Source organism: Neopsephotus bourkii, unplaced genomic scaffold, assembly GCF_033783945.1.
Source record: "Neopsephotus bourkii isolate Nb327-2 ecotype Australia unplaced genomic scaffold, CSIRO-AGI_Nbou_v1 NB_1755, whole genome shotgun sequence".
Lineage (NCBI taxonomy): Eukaryota > Metazoa > Chordata > Aves > Psittaciformes > Psittacidae > Neopsephotus > Neopsephotus bourkii.
The window spans coordinates 1-15,421 of record NW_026902229.1 but is presented as its reverse complement, the minus strand read 5'-3'; the positions used below and the strand labels follow the sequence as shown (position 1 = coordinate 15,421).

Sequence of the window (15,421 nt, the reverse complement as noted above, 5' to 3'; positions counted from 1 at the left end):
ATCCGAGCCGTGCCCTGCTGAGCCGATCCGAGCCGCTCCGAGTCGTGCCGCCCCTCTCCGCCCCGGCCCGCCCCGCGCCGTGCCCAAGTGTCCGGGGCCGGCCCGCGCCGAGCGCCCCGCTGCCGGTACAGCGAAGTCGGGCCCCGCTCCCCCGGCCCCGGGATGGGGCCCCCGGCCCGGCTGGGCACGGTGCCAGGCCCGGGACGGAGCCTGGGGGGGGCCCTGCCCGCTGCGGGTCCCTCCTCCAGACAGCCCCGCCCGGCCACGGAGCGGCCCCGCGCTGCCGTCCCACCCGCGTAGCCCTGGGCACCGGGACCCAGGCGGGAGCACCGAGAGCCTGCCCAGCCCTGTCCGTACCCACGGCAGCCCGGGGCCGCTCCGTGGCCAGGCTGGACGAGACCCCGCCACTCCCGTGTCTTGGCCACCGCTGCCACAGCCTCCTCCTCGCTTCTGTGGCTGGGCACGGAAGAGAAACCGTCAGTGATGGATTGATCCTTCCATCTCTCCCTCCCAGCACCCTTCCAGAGGCTGCAGCAGCGCCCCAGAACCCCAGACTGGTTTGGGTTGGAAGGGCCTTAAGCTCATCCAGTCCCAACCCCTGCATGTTGCCAGGGGAGGCCAAGAGCTGGTGAGTGCCTGGAGAGGTGGATGTGTGGGAGCTGCTTCATTTGAGGTCGCACAGGACCAGATATGGGTGAGGCGGCAGCCAGGGCTGGCTGAGGGGGGGGGATGAGGGTGTGAGCGGGACATGCTGATACCCTGACTGTTCCCCCCAGGAGACAAACCACGGTGAGAGACCAGCAAATGCTTTACTGCCATGGACAGCACTTCCCTCAGTGCCCAGGCGGCAGAGATGGAGGCTGCCTCACTGCATCCCATACAGGTCAGGAACATACAGGCAGGAAGATGCTCCATGCCGAGGGCCAGCCCCAGCCCCAGCTGCCCATCTTAGGGCCACACCAGGGATGGAGTGATCTGGACAGCCCAGCCTGCGGGACAGGGACGCTCCCCGCACACTAATGCTCTGTGCCACGCTCCCAGACCACCACCCTAAACGCTGGCCAGGTGGCTTCTTCCAGGCCTGGAGGTCTGCAGCCAGCCCAGGGATGTTGCTGGCTCCCCAGCAGAGGTGGAGGGCACTCAGCAAGCTGGAACAGTCGGGGGCAGAGTGGAGGGGCCCTGATGCCTCTCTCCTGAGATAGCAGAAATGCCTCTGTCGCCCCAGGACTGTCCCCTACATGCATCCCTGTGAGTTCCTGCTCCTCCCCAAGCCATGTCCCCATCACATGTACCTGCTCTGGTCAAGGTGCCCCCCTGCTCCTGCTCCCTGTGTGCGGGACAGGTACCAGCCTGTCTCTGGCACTGCCTCCCCACACCCGCACCCAATGCAGAGTGCTCAGAGGAGGCGTCCCAGGAGCCGAGCACTGGGACAACCGTCCCAGGCCACTGGCAGGGCGACGAAGCCCAGCTTGCTGTAGAAGCTCAGCTGCTGCTGGTCGGTGGCACTGACCTGGCAGAACACTCCCCGCGACCCTGGAAGGGAGGTGTGGGGTCAGGGCGCTGGTACCAGGATCCCAGCACTAGAAGCCAGTGACTGGGACCCCCTCCATGAGAAGGTCAACTCCTGCACTGCCCCTCTGCACTGCGCCTCTGTGATGCCCAAGGCACAGGTCCCTTGGTGCAAGGGGTGGGGGGGGGTGTCAGGGCGCTGGGGCCAGACTGCATCACTGAGGGGATGGGGAGCCCTGGTGGGGGCACCCCGGTGGTGCTGAGGGGTGGGGTGCAGGCAGGGCCAGCTCCTGGCTCCGGGGGGGGCCAGGGAGCAGTGGGGATGGGGTTGGATGAGGGCACACGAGGGGATGCTCACCATTGGCCCTGAGCGCGCTGAGCAGGCAGAGGGCCAGGCTGTGGCTGGCCCCCGCGTCCAGCGTGCGGGCGGCTGTGCCCAGCTGCACCAGGGAGGGGAACCGGCGCAGCACAGGCAGGGGCACTGCCGCTGGCTCTGTGTGGAAGAAGAGCAGCGCTTCCTCCAGGGCATCCTGCAGGGGACAAGCACTGTGAGGGGTCCCCGTCCCCAAACGCGCTCACTCCCCTCCAGGAGCTCCCTCACCCTGCCCAGCGCCGGGGCTCCTGTGGCCAGGTCCCGGGGGTACTTGTGTCGCATGGCCGGCAGCCAGCCGCTGTCTCGCTGCTGCAGGAAGCCTTCAGCGCAGAGCACGCCGGCAGCGTAGCCACAGGGCCCAGCCTCATCCTCCAGCACAAAGGTGTACTCGGGGCTCAGGCTCAGGAAGCTGCCCAGCAGCCTGCAGGCAGAGCAAAGCTGCACTGAGCTGCCACCAGGGCCCAGCCTGCAGGCAGAGCAAAGCTGCACTGAGCTGCCACCGGGGCCCAGCCTGCAGCCAGAGCAAAGCTGCACTGAGCTGTCACCGGGGCCCAGCCTGCAGCTGGAGCAAAGCTGCACTGAGCTGCCACCGGGGCCCAGCCTGCAGGCAGAGCAAAGCTGCACTGAGCTGTCACCGGGGCCCAGCCTGCAGCTGGAGCAAAGCTGCACTGAGCTGCCACCAGGGCCCAGCCTGCAGCCAGAGCAAAGCTGCACTGAGCTGTCACCGGGGCCCATCCTGCAGCCGGAGCAAAGCTGCACTGAGCTGCCACCGGGGCCCAGCCTGCAGCTGGAGCAAAGCTGCACTGAGCTGTCACCGGGGCCCAGCCTGCAGGCAGAGCAAAGCTGCACTGAGCTGCCACCGGGGCCCAGCCTGCAGGCAGAGCAAAGCTGCACTGAGCTGTCACCGGGGCCCAGCCTGCAGCCGGAGCAAAGCTGCACTGAGCTGCCACCGGGGCCCAGCCTGCAGCCAGAGCAAAGCTGCACTGAGCTGTCACCGGGGCCCAGCCTGCAGCCAGAGCAAACCTGCACTGAGCTGCCACCAGGGCCCAGCCTGCAGGCAGAGCAAAGCTGCACTGAGCTGCCACCGGGGCCCAGCCTGCAGCCAGAGCAAAGCTGCACTGAGCTGTCACCGGGGCCCAGCCTGCAGCCGGAGCAAAGCTGCACTGAGCTGCCACCAGGGCCCAGCCTGCCCTGGGGAGAGCTCAGAGCAGCCAAACTCCTCCCTCCTGCCCCGTGGGACAGCACCCCCCGCCCCAGAACACCCCTGAGACCCCCAGCCAAGGGCAGCCATGGCAGCGGGTCCATCCCCACAGCCCATCTGGGCATTGGCACAGGGATGGCTCCCCCAGGTGAGGCCACTGCCAGCCATGGTGCAGGCAGAGCTGGGCCCTGCTGGGATGCAAGAGGCCACTGCATCCCACCACAGCCCAGCATCACCCAGCACACGGCCAGGCTGGGCACACTCAGAGGGACCACATCGTACCTGTCCCCAAGCAGGTCGGGGTGGGCCACAAGGATCTCGGTGACTTCGGGGTCACAGTCCAGACTCTCCCGGCACATGCGGTAAAGCTCTCCCTGGAAGAGTCAGATCCAGCTCAGTGCCTGCCTGGTCCCTGCCCCACTGCTGCTCCTCCGCTGCCCCACCACAGCCCCCGACAGAGCATCACAGCCATCAGCTTCCCAAGCTGGCCACAGAGAGGGACCGTGATCAGGGCCCAGCCCTCCAGTGTGTCCTATACCCGGGTATATGGAGGTACGCGCCTCAGCAGCCAAGGGTGCAATGCACAGCGCACCACCTTCTGCTGGCCTCTGAGCCTGCTCATCCCAGCACAGGAACACTTCAGAATGGGAAACTGCCATTCCAGGCAGGCATCCCGGGGGAGCAGCTGATGACAATGCAGCTCGCCAGGGATGGAGCATGCTCAGAGCTGCGGCGAAACCAGGACTGGAACGCGAGTCTGCTCAGAGCATGCTCAACATGGGACATCTCAGGACCTCCTATCTCGGCCGGACTCGAGACCGCTGCTGCTGTGGGACCAGTGAAAGGCACATCCCAACGGAAGCACTGCTGCCCCAGGGAAGGGCTGCCCCAGCACTGAGCCACACGGCAGGACAGCGAGCGTGCTTCCCGGCACCATTCCCACCACGGCACTTTCCCCCTCCCTCTCACCGGACACGGATTCAGGCTGTTGAGTTCAGATGAGACCTGGCAACAGGCAGTTGGGAAGCTCTTGCCATGGGACATGCTGCCAGGGGCAGTCTGCTCTGCTCTCCTGCGCTGGCAGCTCCTCCTCTGCTGCTCACCAGAGCTCAGCTGAGCACTGCCGGCTCCTCTGCTTGTGTCCATGATGCTGGACTTGCAGCGGCTGCGTTTCCCTTCGCTGGCAGAGGCAGCAGGGGAAGGGAGCCGGGGGCTGCTGCCGGCTCTGGGCTGCCTGGGGCTCTGCTGCACTGGGCAGCAGTTGAACGGGGATGTCCCAGCTCTCCCTGTCCCTCACCATGGCATCGAACTGCGGGGATGGAAACGGGGCGAGGGCGCTGGCAGCGCACTGCTCACAGCTGACAGAGGCTGCTGCGCCGCCAGAGGGGAATCATCCTCCCAGCTGAAGAAGGGACTGACTGGGAGCTGAGCCTCACCAGGCTCAGGCAGTGCCAGAGCCGCCGGCTGCTGAAGGCTGCAGGAGGTCACCCCCCGGCCTGCCCTGCTCTGCACCTTTCCTGGCATCTGCTCGCAGGCACCGCTGGAGCTCAGCCCTGGGGGTGCTCTGGAGCCCGCCCGCGGTTCCTGGCGTCCCACCTTGGAGCCGGTTCAACCGGGGCTCACTGCTGGGCTGGGTCTCCCTGCCCTGCCCCGGCCACAGCACCCGCTCTGCGTCCTGGGGGCTGCCCTGCCCCAGCCCTGCCTGCTCGAAGGTCCCTTCCACCCGCAGAGCCTGCGCTGCAGCTCAGCCCCCCTCAGAGGCGGGCGCATCGCACATGGCACTCGTGCAGCGCAGGCTCCCAGGGCTGCTCCTTGTGCTGCAGCCCCCACCTTGTCCCGGGGCCGCAGCGGGCGCAGGACGTGGAGCTGGCGGGATGGGAAGAGCGGAGGTGGCTGATGGAAGAGGTCCGAGCTGTTCCCCACGGGCAGCAGCGCCTGGAAGAGACAGAGCCAGCAGAGTGGGTCCCGCTGGCCCCAAACCTCGTCCTGAGCAGCAGCAGGAGGGTCCCTCTGAGCACCCTGGACCCTGGGAGCTGCAGCCAAGGCACAGAGGCCCAGGGCAGCTCTGCCTTCCCTTGCGGTAACCCAGTGCCAGGCAGGAGCAGCAGCTGGGACCCCACTTCCCAAGGCTCCAGGCAGGAGCAGCAGCTGGGACCCCACTTCCCAAGGCTCCAGGCAGGAGCAGCAGCTGGGACCCCGCTTCCCAAGGCTCCAGGCAGGAGCAGCAGCTGGGACCCCCCTTCCCAAGGCTCCAGGCAGGAGCAGCAGCTGGGACCCCGCTTCCCAAGGCTCCAGGCAGGAGCAGCAGCTGGGACCCCGCTTCCCAAGGCTCCAGGCAGGAGCAGCAGCTGGGACCCCGCTTCCCAAGGCTCCAGGCAGGAGCAGCAGCTGGGACCCCGCTTCCCAAGGCTCCAGGCAGGAGCAGCAGCTGGGACCCCGCTTCCCAAGGCTCCAGGCAGGAGCAGCAGCTGGACCCCGTTCCCAAGGCTCCAGGCAGGAGCAGCAGCTGGGACCCCGCTTCCCAAGGCTCCAGGCAGGAGCAGCAGCTGGGACCCCACTTCCCAAGGCTCCAGGCAGGAGCAGCAGCTGGGACCCCCCTTCCCAAGGCTCCAGGCAGGAGCAGCAGCTGGGATCCTGCTTCCCAAGGCTCCAGGCAGGAGCAGCAGCTGGGACCCCGCTTCCCAAGGCTCCAGGCAGGAGCAGCAGCTGGGACCCCACTTCCCAAGGCTCCAGGCAGGAGCAGCAGCTGGGACCCCGCTTCCCAAGGCTCCAGGCAGGAGCAGCAGCTGGGACCCCGCTTCCCAAGGCTCCTCCAGCCCCCCCAGTGATGGGCACCCTCTCACCTGCAGCTCTCCAAAGAGGCCGCCGCGCCATGCCCAGGGCTCAGCATCTCCCCACAGCAGGATCGGGGCTGTGATGCTCTGGCACCCTGGAGGCAAAGGGAACAGAGACAGGAGGTGAAGAGAAACCTGCGGGGCTGGGGGGAGCTCAGCCTCCGTCACACAGCACCATCACCATCACCATCCGCACCGGTCACTGTGCACCCCAGGGACCTCGCCATGACTGGGGTCCAGCACAGCCTCCACAATAGGGCTCAGAGTGGGAATGGGGAATGATCCTGCCCCCATGAACGTGTCAGGTAAAAGACAGCTCCCGGGTACCCCTGCCCAGGGGGCCCTGCAGTGCCTGCGGGAGCTCGCCCCGCGCTCTGCCCTGTGGAAGCGGCTCAAGGCACTTGGCCACATCCCACAGTGGAGACCCTCTCAGGCTGACACCTCTTGGTTTGTAAGAGGCCACGAGGGACACAGAGCAGCCAGGAACACCTGAATCAGCAGAACAGGGGCATCCAAAATCCAACCTCGCCTATGACACCGAGGATGTTTCTGCTCCCAGTAGCCCATGGATCCCTTTTACTGGAAGGGCTGAGAGGTCCTTGGATCCAAAGGGCTGAGGAACCATGTCCTAGACATGGGCATCCCTTCAGGACTATGGGGTGGTGCAGAGCTGCTCCGGTATCTGCCCTGTCCCCAGCAGCAGCGCCCCCTCCTGCCTCGGTGTGCAGGGCACGGGGGTGCCAGCCTCCCCATGGCCATTCCCGCTGCACTCAGCAGGCAGAGCGTGGGACGGGGCAGCTCGGTGCTGAGCGCTGCTGCTGCCATGGGGCTTGGGGGGCCCGAGGGCAGCTCCAGGGCCCCTCCCCAGGGGCAGAGCCAGGCAGCACCGGTACTTACAGCCAAAGCAGCTCCCCCAGGCGCCCGTGGGGCCTGGCTCGCACAGGAGGTGGCCATCTGCAAAGGAAGAGAGGCGCTGAGCAGGGGCCAGAGGGGAGGGTCTCCATGGGGGGTGCACCCCAGGAGCGACCCTGGCTACACACAGGGACCCCGAACCTCTGGGGGATCCCCAGGCGCTGTCACCCCTATGGGGGAGCGCCACAGAGCAAGCCCCGGTGCCGCAGTGCGCGGGACCCCGCAGACCCACAGCTCGTACCGAGCCACTGGACGAAGGCGCTGGCGGCCAGCAGCACGTTGCGGATGTCCCAGAGGTAGGGGTGCAGGTCATAGAGCAGCGCCCGCCCCGCAGCGCCCACCAGGCGGGCGTGCAGGCGGCAGGTCTGGGCGCAGAGCCGCGTGAAGGACTGCGCTCGGCCACGCCAGCACCGGGCCTGCGGGCACAGCGGGCGTCACCGCGGCCGTGGCCCGGAGCCGGGACGCGCGGCAGCCCCAGCACTCACCGCACCGGCATCGGGCGCCGCCGCAGAGACCCCCACGCTGAGGCTGTTTGCCCGGAGCCACCGGAAGTGCTCCAGCAGGCGCTGCGCCAGCGGCCCGTGGTGATAGGGCAGGTAGAAGAGCTCCACCAGCATCCGAACCTCCCCCAGAGTCAGCGGTGCCGTGGGGCTGGAACTGGGCTCCTCTGGGGTCAGTGGTGCTGTGGGGCTGGACCTGGGCTCCTCTGGGGTCAATGGTGCTGTGGGGCTGGACCTGGGCTCCTCTGGGGTCACTGGTACCATGGGGATGGACCTGGGCTCTAGGATCAGTGGTGCTGTGGGGGTGGACCTGGGCTCCTCCAGGGTCAGTGATGCCGTGGGGCTGGACCTGGGCTCCTCTGGGGTCAGTGGTGTTGTGGGGCTGGACCTGGGCTCCTCTGGGGTCACTGGTGCTGTGGGGATGGACCTGGGCTCCTCTGGGGTCAGTGGTGCTGTGGGGATGGACCTGGGCTCCTCTGGGGTCACTGGTGCTGTGGGGATGGACCTGGGCTCCTCTGGGGTCAGTGGTGCTGTGGGGCTGGACCTGGGCTCCTCTGGGGTCAATGGTACCATGGGGATGGGCCTGGGCTCCTCTGGGGTCAATGGTGCTGTGGGGCTGGACCTGGGCTCCTCTGGGGTCAATGGTGCCGTGGGGCTGGACATGGGCTCTAGAGTCACTGGTACCATGGGGATGGAACTGGGCTCCTCTGGGGTCACTGGTGCCGTGCGGCTGGACCTGGGCTCCTCTGGGGTCAATGGTGCTGTGGGGCTGGACATGGGCTCCTCTGGGGTCACTGGTGCTGTGGGGGTGGACCTGGGCTCCTCCATGATCAGCAGGGACATGGGTCTGGACCTGGGCTCCTCTGGGGTCACTGGTGCTGTGGGGCCAGGGCTGGCACCAGCCCCATCAATGGGCAGTGCTGTGGGGACAGAGCTGTCACCGGCCCCAGGCCCTGGCAGTGTCTGGGGGGTATCAGCCCTACTGGGCTCAGGCCGGGTGCTGCTGCAGGGCTGGTGGGAGCTGCCAGCCCCCGTCCTGGCACCACCGGTGGGCAGAAGGCTCTGGGCAGCGCTGGTCCCATCGCTGCGGCACACGGCGGGCCCTGGGCTGCGCGGGGCCTCGGCAGCCGCCGGCGCTCCCGTGCGCTGGGGAGTCCGAGCCGCGCTGGGCACGGCAGAGGCGGGCTCTGGGCTCCCTGCGCCCCCCGCAGAGAGCTGCTCCCGGCACCCGGCAGGGCTCTGCTGGCCACCGGCACGGGCCCTGCTCCCGCTGCCCCGCTCGGGCTCCGGGGTCACCTTCCTCCCGCTGTCCCCTGGCGCCGCGCCGCAGGGCTCGGGGCTGGGCGGCTCCGTCCCTCCGGGGGCCGCGCCGTGGGGCCGGGGGCCAGGCGGGACCCCCCGCTCCGCTGCGCCGGGCTCGGTGCCCCGTTCCGCTGCGCCAGGCTCGATGCCCCGTTCCGCTGCGCCAGGCTCGATGCCCCGTTCCGCTGCGCCAGGCTCGATGCCCCGTTCCGCTGCGCCAGGCTCGGTGCCCCGTTCCGCTGCGCCAGGCTCGATGCCCCGTTCCGCTGCGCCGGGCTCAATGCCCCGTCCCGCTGCGCCAGGCTCGATGCCCCGTTCCGCTGCGCCAGGCTCCAGCTCCGCTCCTCCCTTGAGGCTGACGCTGGCGTGTCCCGGGCTCCTCGCTCCTGGCAGAAAGGAGCAGGGGCACCCACATAGAACCTGCAGCCCGGGGGGCAGCACCCTGGGGTGGCCACGCTGGGCAGCTCCACCTCTGAGCCCTCAGCATCGTGGGCTTTGCATGGCTCTGGGCTCGGGAGCCCGGGCCGCGGGGGTGGTGCGGCCACGGGCTCTGCAAGGGCAAACCCTGCGCAGCACCGAGCTTGGCCCTGGCTCAGTCTCTCACCCAGAGCCGAATCCTGGCCCGGCTCCCACGCTGCCAGCAAAGAGACCAAAGCTGGGATGTGGCACACGGGCCACAGACCTGCTGCTGCACCAGCCACAGCACCCACAGCACCCAGACATGGGGCTCTGCCTCCCACCAACCTCCAGCAGAGCCGCTCCAGAGGGACTGAGGAACTGGTGGATGCTGCTCGGTGCTCCGTCATCACCTACCTGGCTCCAAGGCTTGCCGGTTTATCTCAGCCACCCAGTCACGCAGCGCCAGTTCCAAGGCTTCCTGGGGGCTGTAGCTTCCATCCTGCCGGCCTTGGCTGTCCCCCTGTGCTGCTGCAGGCTCTGTCCCTAAGGAACTGGAGCTCATCACTCTGGGCAGCCCCAGTCTTTGCCTGGCAGAGCTACCCCATGGCGTGCTGAGGGCAGGCAGCCCCCTGCAAGGACATGGCCCCGCAGGGATCCCGAGCCCGGGATGTGCCCAGCCAGGTGAACGGCTCACCCAGGCTGCCTGCAGGACCATGGCAGAGACCCATGGCTGTGCCCTGGCTGCCTGTACCGAGACCCCACGTTCAGAGCTGCGGGGGTGCTGGGGCCAGGTACCTGCGTGGTCAGGGTGGGCACAGCTCCCCAGCTCGCTCCGAAACCAGCTGCCCAGCGTGTGTATGGGGATGAAGTTGGCCTGGAGCTCGCAGTTGGGGTTGAGGAGCAGCCCGTGGAGCCTGGCCATGAGGCCAGGGGCACGTCCCGTGTAGGGGCCCAGGAAGAGGCGCCTGCAGTCGTAGTCGTTGGCGTACAGGTTGTCCCAGATGAGGGGCCGGCGCCGCAGCACAGCCTCCACCTCCTCCAGCAGCGCGGCCGAGAGCTCCTGGGAGACCACCTTGGGCCCTGGGGCAGCAGAGGGCACGCTCGGAGCAGGGACACGCAGACCCCTGGGTGCTGCGCAGGGCCATGAGGGCCGAGCTCAGCCCCGCAGCCAGGACACCCCCAGCCCAGCCCGAGCCCCTGCCTGCCCGCGCTGCTCATTTGCTGCTGCCTGTCCCGGGAGCGAGCCCGTGGCTGCAGTGCTCCCAGACCGGGCTCCCGCTGAGCAGCTGCCCGGGGCCAGGGATCCCCCCCTGCCGGGCTGGGTGCTCACCAGTCCAGATGACACCGATCCCTGGGAGCAGCTCCCGGCCGATGGTCAGCAGGTAGCAGGACCGGCTGGGGCTGGGAGAGCACAGAGAGCTGCAGTACTCTATGGAGAGAGCACAGAGCATCCCCTGAAGGGCAGAGGCAGGGAGAGGATGAGCTGCCAGGGCTCAGTGGCAGGGGCTGGGGGAGCCGCATTCACGGGTGCTGGAGCACCAGCCTGTCTGCAGCCTTGTCCTGCCCTGGTACTGGATCCCCAGGGCTCCCTCAAGGGCATGAGGGCTGCGGGGGGAGCTGGGGGAGCTGTCGGGGCAGTCAGCTCTTAGCACACATGGGTGAAGGCAGCCGGAGGCACCCAGCTCTGCCGAGGGTGCTGTGGCTGGCCGAGCACTGGGGGCTGCAGGCGGTACCTGTGGGGCAGAAGAGGAAGACGGGGGGCTGGCCCAGCTCCTGGTACACCTCGTTGGCCACAGAGGCCTGAGCCTGCGCCAGGGAGGGGAAGGCGTCTCTGTCAGCTTGGCACATGCAGGGGTCGATGTCGTCGAAGAGCAGCGCAAAGGCCTGGCACCCCATGGCAGCCACCTGCAGGCACGGGCACCGACACAGGCTGCTGTTGGGCCCCTGCACTGCTGCGGGTCCCTGACAGCCCCGTGCCACTGAGGACAGTGAGGTCTGGGGTGCCCGTGGGGACAGGACGGGCAGAGCCGCCCATGCCATGGAGCAAACCCCCTGTGCCAGCAGCTTTTTACCCTCCTGGGGGCTGGCGCTCAGCACCGGCCTGCACTGGCCACCAGTGCTGCCCAGCAAGCTCCGGTCCCTGTGCTGCCCCAGCACTGCAGCCAGGCACTCACAGAGCCCAGAGGTGACAGGGCCCCAGCGTGACAGGGACGGCTCGTCTGCCACGGGCACCCCCAGACCTGCTCCCTGTGCAGCAGCACAGCCCCACGGAGGCACCATGGCCCTCGCCTGGGAGCAGGGGGATGAAGGAGTGGCCCACGGTACCTGCCTGAGTTTTTGCTGCAGCAGGAGCCGATCCCCAGCGCTTGAGAACACCATGTCCTGGCCAGCAGAGATGGCGAACACAAACTGCACACCCTGCCCTTGGGCAGCCTCCATAAGAGAACGCATGTGGGCTAGGGACAGAGAACGGGCTGTGAGCGGTGGGAGGCAAGGGATGGGGGGAGAAGAGGAGTGAGGAGAGAGTAGGGGTGGAGGGAGACAAGGGAGGAAGGGACAGGAAACCAGTGACCCACAGGGAAGGAGCTGGGGGCAGCAGGAGATAGGAGAGCATCCAGGAGAGCGAGTCCCAGTCCCTTGGGACACAGGGGACTTTCCGCAAGGCTCTGGGCCCTGGTGCATTGGAGCACATTGTGAGAGACCCACGCGAGGAGGTCCCCATGCGGGGGGCTCCAAGGGGCTCCTGATGGGCCGGGGCTGGGAAGGCTCCTTGCAGTGGGCAGGATCTGGGGTCCCCTCGGGCTCCCTGCAGTGGGCAGGCTCTCGGCTGATGCCGTAACCCCAGCCTGGCCCGGCTGTGCCGCAGCCCTCGCTTCCCCCCAGGAGCCGGGGCGGCAGCAGCCGCAGAGCCGGTACCTGCCTCATGCTCCGTGTAGGGCTCTCTCCAGAGCAGCCGGTGCTTCAGCTCGTCCTTGGGCGCGTACATGTAGCAGTTCAAGCCCTGCCGCCCCAGCCTGCGCAGCAAGGACCGGGCTCAGCAGGAGCTGCTCCGCACACGGTGCCCTCTCCTGCCCCAGAGCTGCCCCGTGCCCTGCAGCCTTCCAGCCCTGCTTGCACGCAGCCCCCCCATAAGAGCCCCAGCGATGCCCGGCTCCAGGAGCCCTGCAGGCGCGCGTTGGACATGAAGACATAAACCAGGGCTCTCGGTGCTAAGGCCAAGCATGGGTGGTGTTTAGGGACCTCCAGGTGAGGAGGTCTCGGGGACCAGGAGGATGCTGCCTCTCCGGAGACAAGTGACCGACCTTGCTGCAGAGAAGGTGGGTGGGAAGGACCAGAACAGCCTGCTCCGACCGCTCTACAAAGCCCTGTGGTGATAAGAAGCCCAAGGAATGGAGGCGGGTGAGAGGCCAAGGGGGAGGAAGGGGTCGATCCTCGGGGAACACTAAGAGCAGCTCCTGCCTGCTGCTCCACACAGCCCCATGGCTGCAGGCGGGTCCTGCAGGGCGGCTCCATCAGGACAAACCAACCCTGCAGCCTGCAGCAGCTCTTCCAGGGCTCGTGCTGCTGCCCCAGAGCTGGATCAGGGCTGCAGGGGGGTCTCCCCATAGCGCAGCAGAGGGGCAGGATCCCCTCCCTGAGCTGCTGCTCACGCTCTGGGGGTGCACCCAGCACACAGCGGGGTCCTGGGCTCAAGCGCTCACTGAAGATGGGTCAATGGGAGCTGCTCCTCACCCAACACCCCCAAGTCCTACTCCCCAGGCTGCTCTCGACCCCTGCCTCCCGCAGCCTGTGTTGACACTGGGGATTGACCTGATCCTGCACTTGACCTTGTTGAACTTCATGAGATTTTCATGATCCCTTCTCCAGGCTGCCCAGGTCCCTCTGGGTCCCAGCTCCTCCCTCCAGGTGGTAACAGCACCCCTCAGCTTGATGACCTCTGCAAACTCACTGCGGGTGCCTGATCCCACTACATCAGTGATGAAGGTATTAAATAGCATTGGTCCCAATATGGACCCCTATGGGACACCACTTGTTACTGGTTTCCATTTGCACCTTGAGCCAAGGACTGCAACTCTGATGCTGCCACCCACCAACTCCTCCATGAGCACTGACATGCACTACTTACACACTGCCCCTTCCTGTGCTTCCTATAGCTTGAATCCTGCACCAGCTTCTTCATTCCCCAAGCCAAGAGGCTCAGGGGCTGGAGGTACCCAGTTACCCCCCTGCCCATCTAACAGTGCGGTGTATTTGGGCCTGACCCCATGTGCTGCTCCTCCAGGACAGCTCCGGCTCCCGCGTCAGCCCTGCACAAACCCTGCAGCTCCCCACAGGGACCAGCAGGAATCCTAAACCCCAGCCCCCGCTAAGGGGGTCACAGCAGCACCGATCCACAGGCATCACAAGCCCAGCCAGAGGAGCCCTTTGGCACTGCAGGAGCGCTGCCCAAGAGCCCCAGAGCTCTTCGAAGCAGGGCGAGTGCTGATGAAGAGCTTGGGCTGGGCGGCAGCGAAGCAAGACAAGAGTGAACCACGGATGGATGCTGCGACTGTGCCGTTTGCAGGAGTGGAGACCAAGTAAGTGGAGAATAGAGGAGGAAACACAGCACTGGGGTGATGGGAGACAGCTGTTCAGCTGCGCTTCAGCAAGCAGTGTGCTGCTTGATGCAGCCAAGCACAAAGTCCTGCCTAGGTGAAAGGAGACAGAAGGCAGGGTGTCTGAGCACGACCGTCCTCGGCAATGCCACTGGTAGCTCAGCAGAAGACAGCCCCAGATGAATCATTGCAGAGCGGTCCAGTGACCCCTGTGCTGGCTGCAGATGCTGCCAGAGCAGTGGCCACAGCATGGGAAGGACACTGATAAACCTGGGTGAGTCTGACAAGAAGCCCCACACAGACACAGGAGGGAAGCCTCTGAGCAGGTCTTGGAGCCCAGTGTGCTCCAGGGAAAAGCCTCAGCCAGGAGCCCAGATATGGAGGGATGCAGGGAGACCCTTAGGGACACACACTCCATGAGATGGGAGAAGAAAGGTCTCCAGCTCTCCCGAAGCTGCACTGCAGAGCGAAGGGAAGCAGATCTGAGAGAGACTAGAGCCTGCCTGCTTCAGGAGATGCGGCTGCACTATCACCAGGCCCTTGCTGGCTTCAGAAAGCACCGGCTCCCTCCCAGAGCCTCCCCAGCAACCCAAGAGTCACTGGGAATTACCCGGACAGGGCAGACACCTCCCTGGCCAGCTCTCCTGGCACTGGGAAGCCATCTGAGGGACTCTTTGTATTTATGCGCCCTAGGAGATGAGGTTTCCATTTTCCCACGAGGAGCAGACTGGAAGCACTTCAGGGAGCACATGATGCGAGTGCCGCAGCTTGTTCCTTCCAGGGAAGAATACCAGTGATGAGCACGCCGCTGACGTTTACAAACATGAGGACATAGATCCCCGTCCAGTACCAGACCAGGCCGTCACCAGATGGGCTCATTCCTCATGTGCTCCCAAGCACCACAGAAACCACGGCCCCTTCTTTCCTAACCTATGTTTTCCTGCACCTCTGCTCCTTCCCTGTGCCTGCAGCTCCCCACTGTCACCACGGCACTCGCAGCATGAGCGGCACATTCCCCATGCAGTGCAAGGCTGCCAGTGCCATCATCAGCACAGTGACCAGCACACGGCCCCACTGTCCCCAGTGCACTGCCCATGCAGTGACCAGCACACAGCCCCACTGTCCCCAGTGCACTGCCCATGCAGTGACCAGCACACGGCCCCACTGCCCCCAGTGCACTGCCCATGCAGTGACCAGCACACAGCCCCACTGTCCCCAGTGCACTGCCCCTGCAGTGACCAGCACACGGCCCCACTGTCCCCAGTGCACTGCCCATGCAGTGACCAGCACACAGCCCCACTGTCCCCAGTGCACTGCCCATGCAGTGACCAGCACACGGCCCCACTGTCCCCAGTGCACTGCCCATGCAGTGACCAGCACACGGCCCCACTGTCCCCAGTGCACTGCCCCTGCAGTGACCAGCACCCATCCCCACTGTCCCCAGTGCACTGCCCATGCAGTGACCAGCACACAGCCCCACTGTCCCCAGTGCACTGCCCGTGCAGTGACCAGCACACAGCCCCACTGTCCCTAGTGCACTGCCCGTGCAGTGACCAGCACACAGCCCCACTGTCCCCAGTGCACTGCCCATGCAGTGACCAGCACACGGCCCCACTGTCCCCAGTGCACTGCCCGTGCAGTGACCAGCACACAGCCCCACTGTCCCCAGTGCACTGCCCATGCAGTGACCAGCACACGGCCCCACTGTCCCCAGTGCACTGCCCCTGCAGTGACCAGCACACGGCCCCACTGTCCCCAGTGCACTGCCCATGCAGTGACCAGCACACGGCCCCACT

General features: G+C 66.6%; 1 protein-coding gene across 1 annotated transcript; it reads right to left on the bottom strand.

The window, feature by feature from the left end:
- Positions 1 to 790: 790 nt before the first annotated feature.
- Positions 791 to 12,044, bottom strand: LOC133225286 (protein O-GlcNAcase-like; the record flags this gene model as incomplete). The annotated part of the gene is made up of 18 exons (XM_061377488.1): positions 791 to 1,533; positions 1,868 to 2,039; positions 2,111 to 2,303; positions 3,366 to 3,457; positions 4,914 to 5,018; positions 5,927 to 6,012; positions 6,815 to 6,871; positions 7,071 to 7,245; positions 7,315 to 7,603; positions 7,679 to 7,984; positions 8,171 to 8,730; positions 8,929 to 9,017; positions 9,445 to 9,573; positions 9,826 to 10,110; positions 10,361 to 10,459; positions 10,764 to 10,935; positions 11,356 to 11,486; positions 11,947 to 12,044. Coding segments are annotated over 18 exons (3,175 nt in total), but the record flags the coding sequence as incomplete, so codon positions are not given.
- Between the last annotated feature and the right edge of the window lie 3,377 nt (positions 12,045 to 15,421).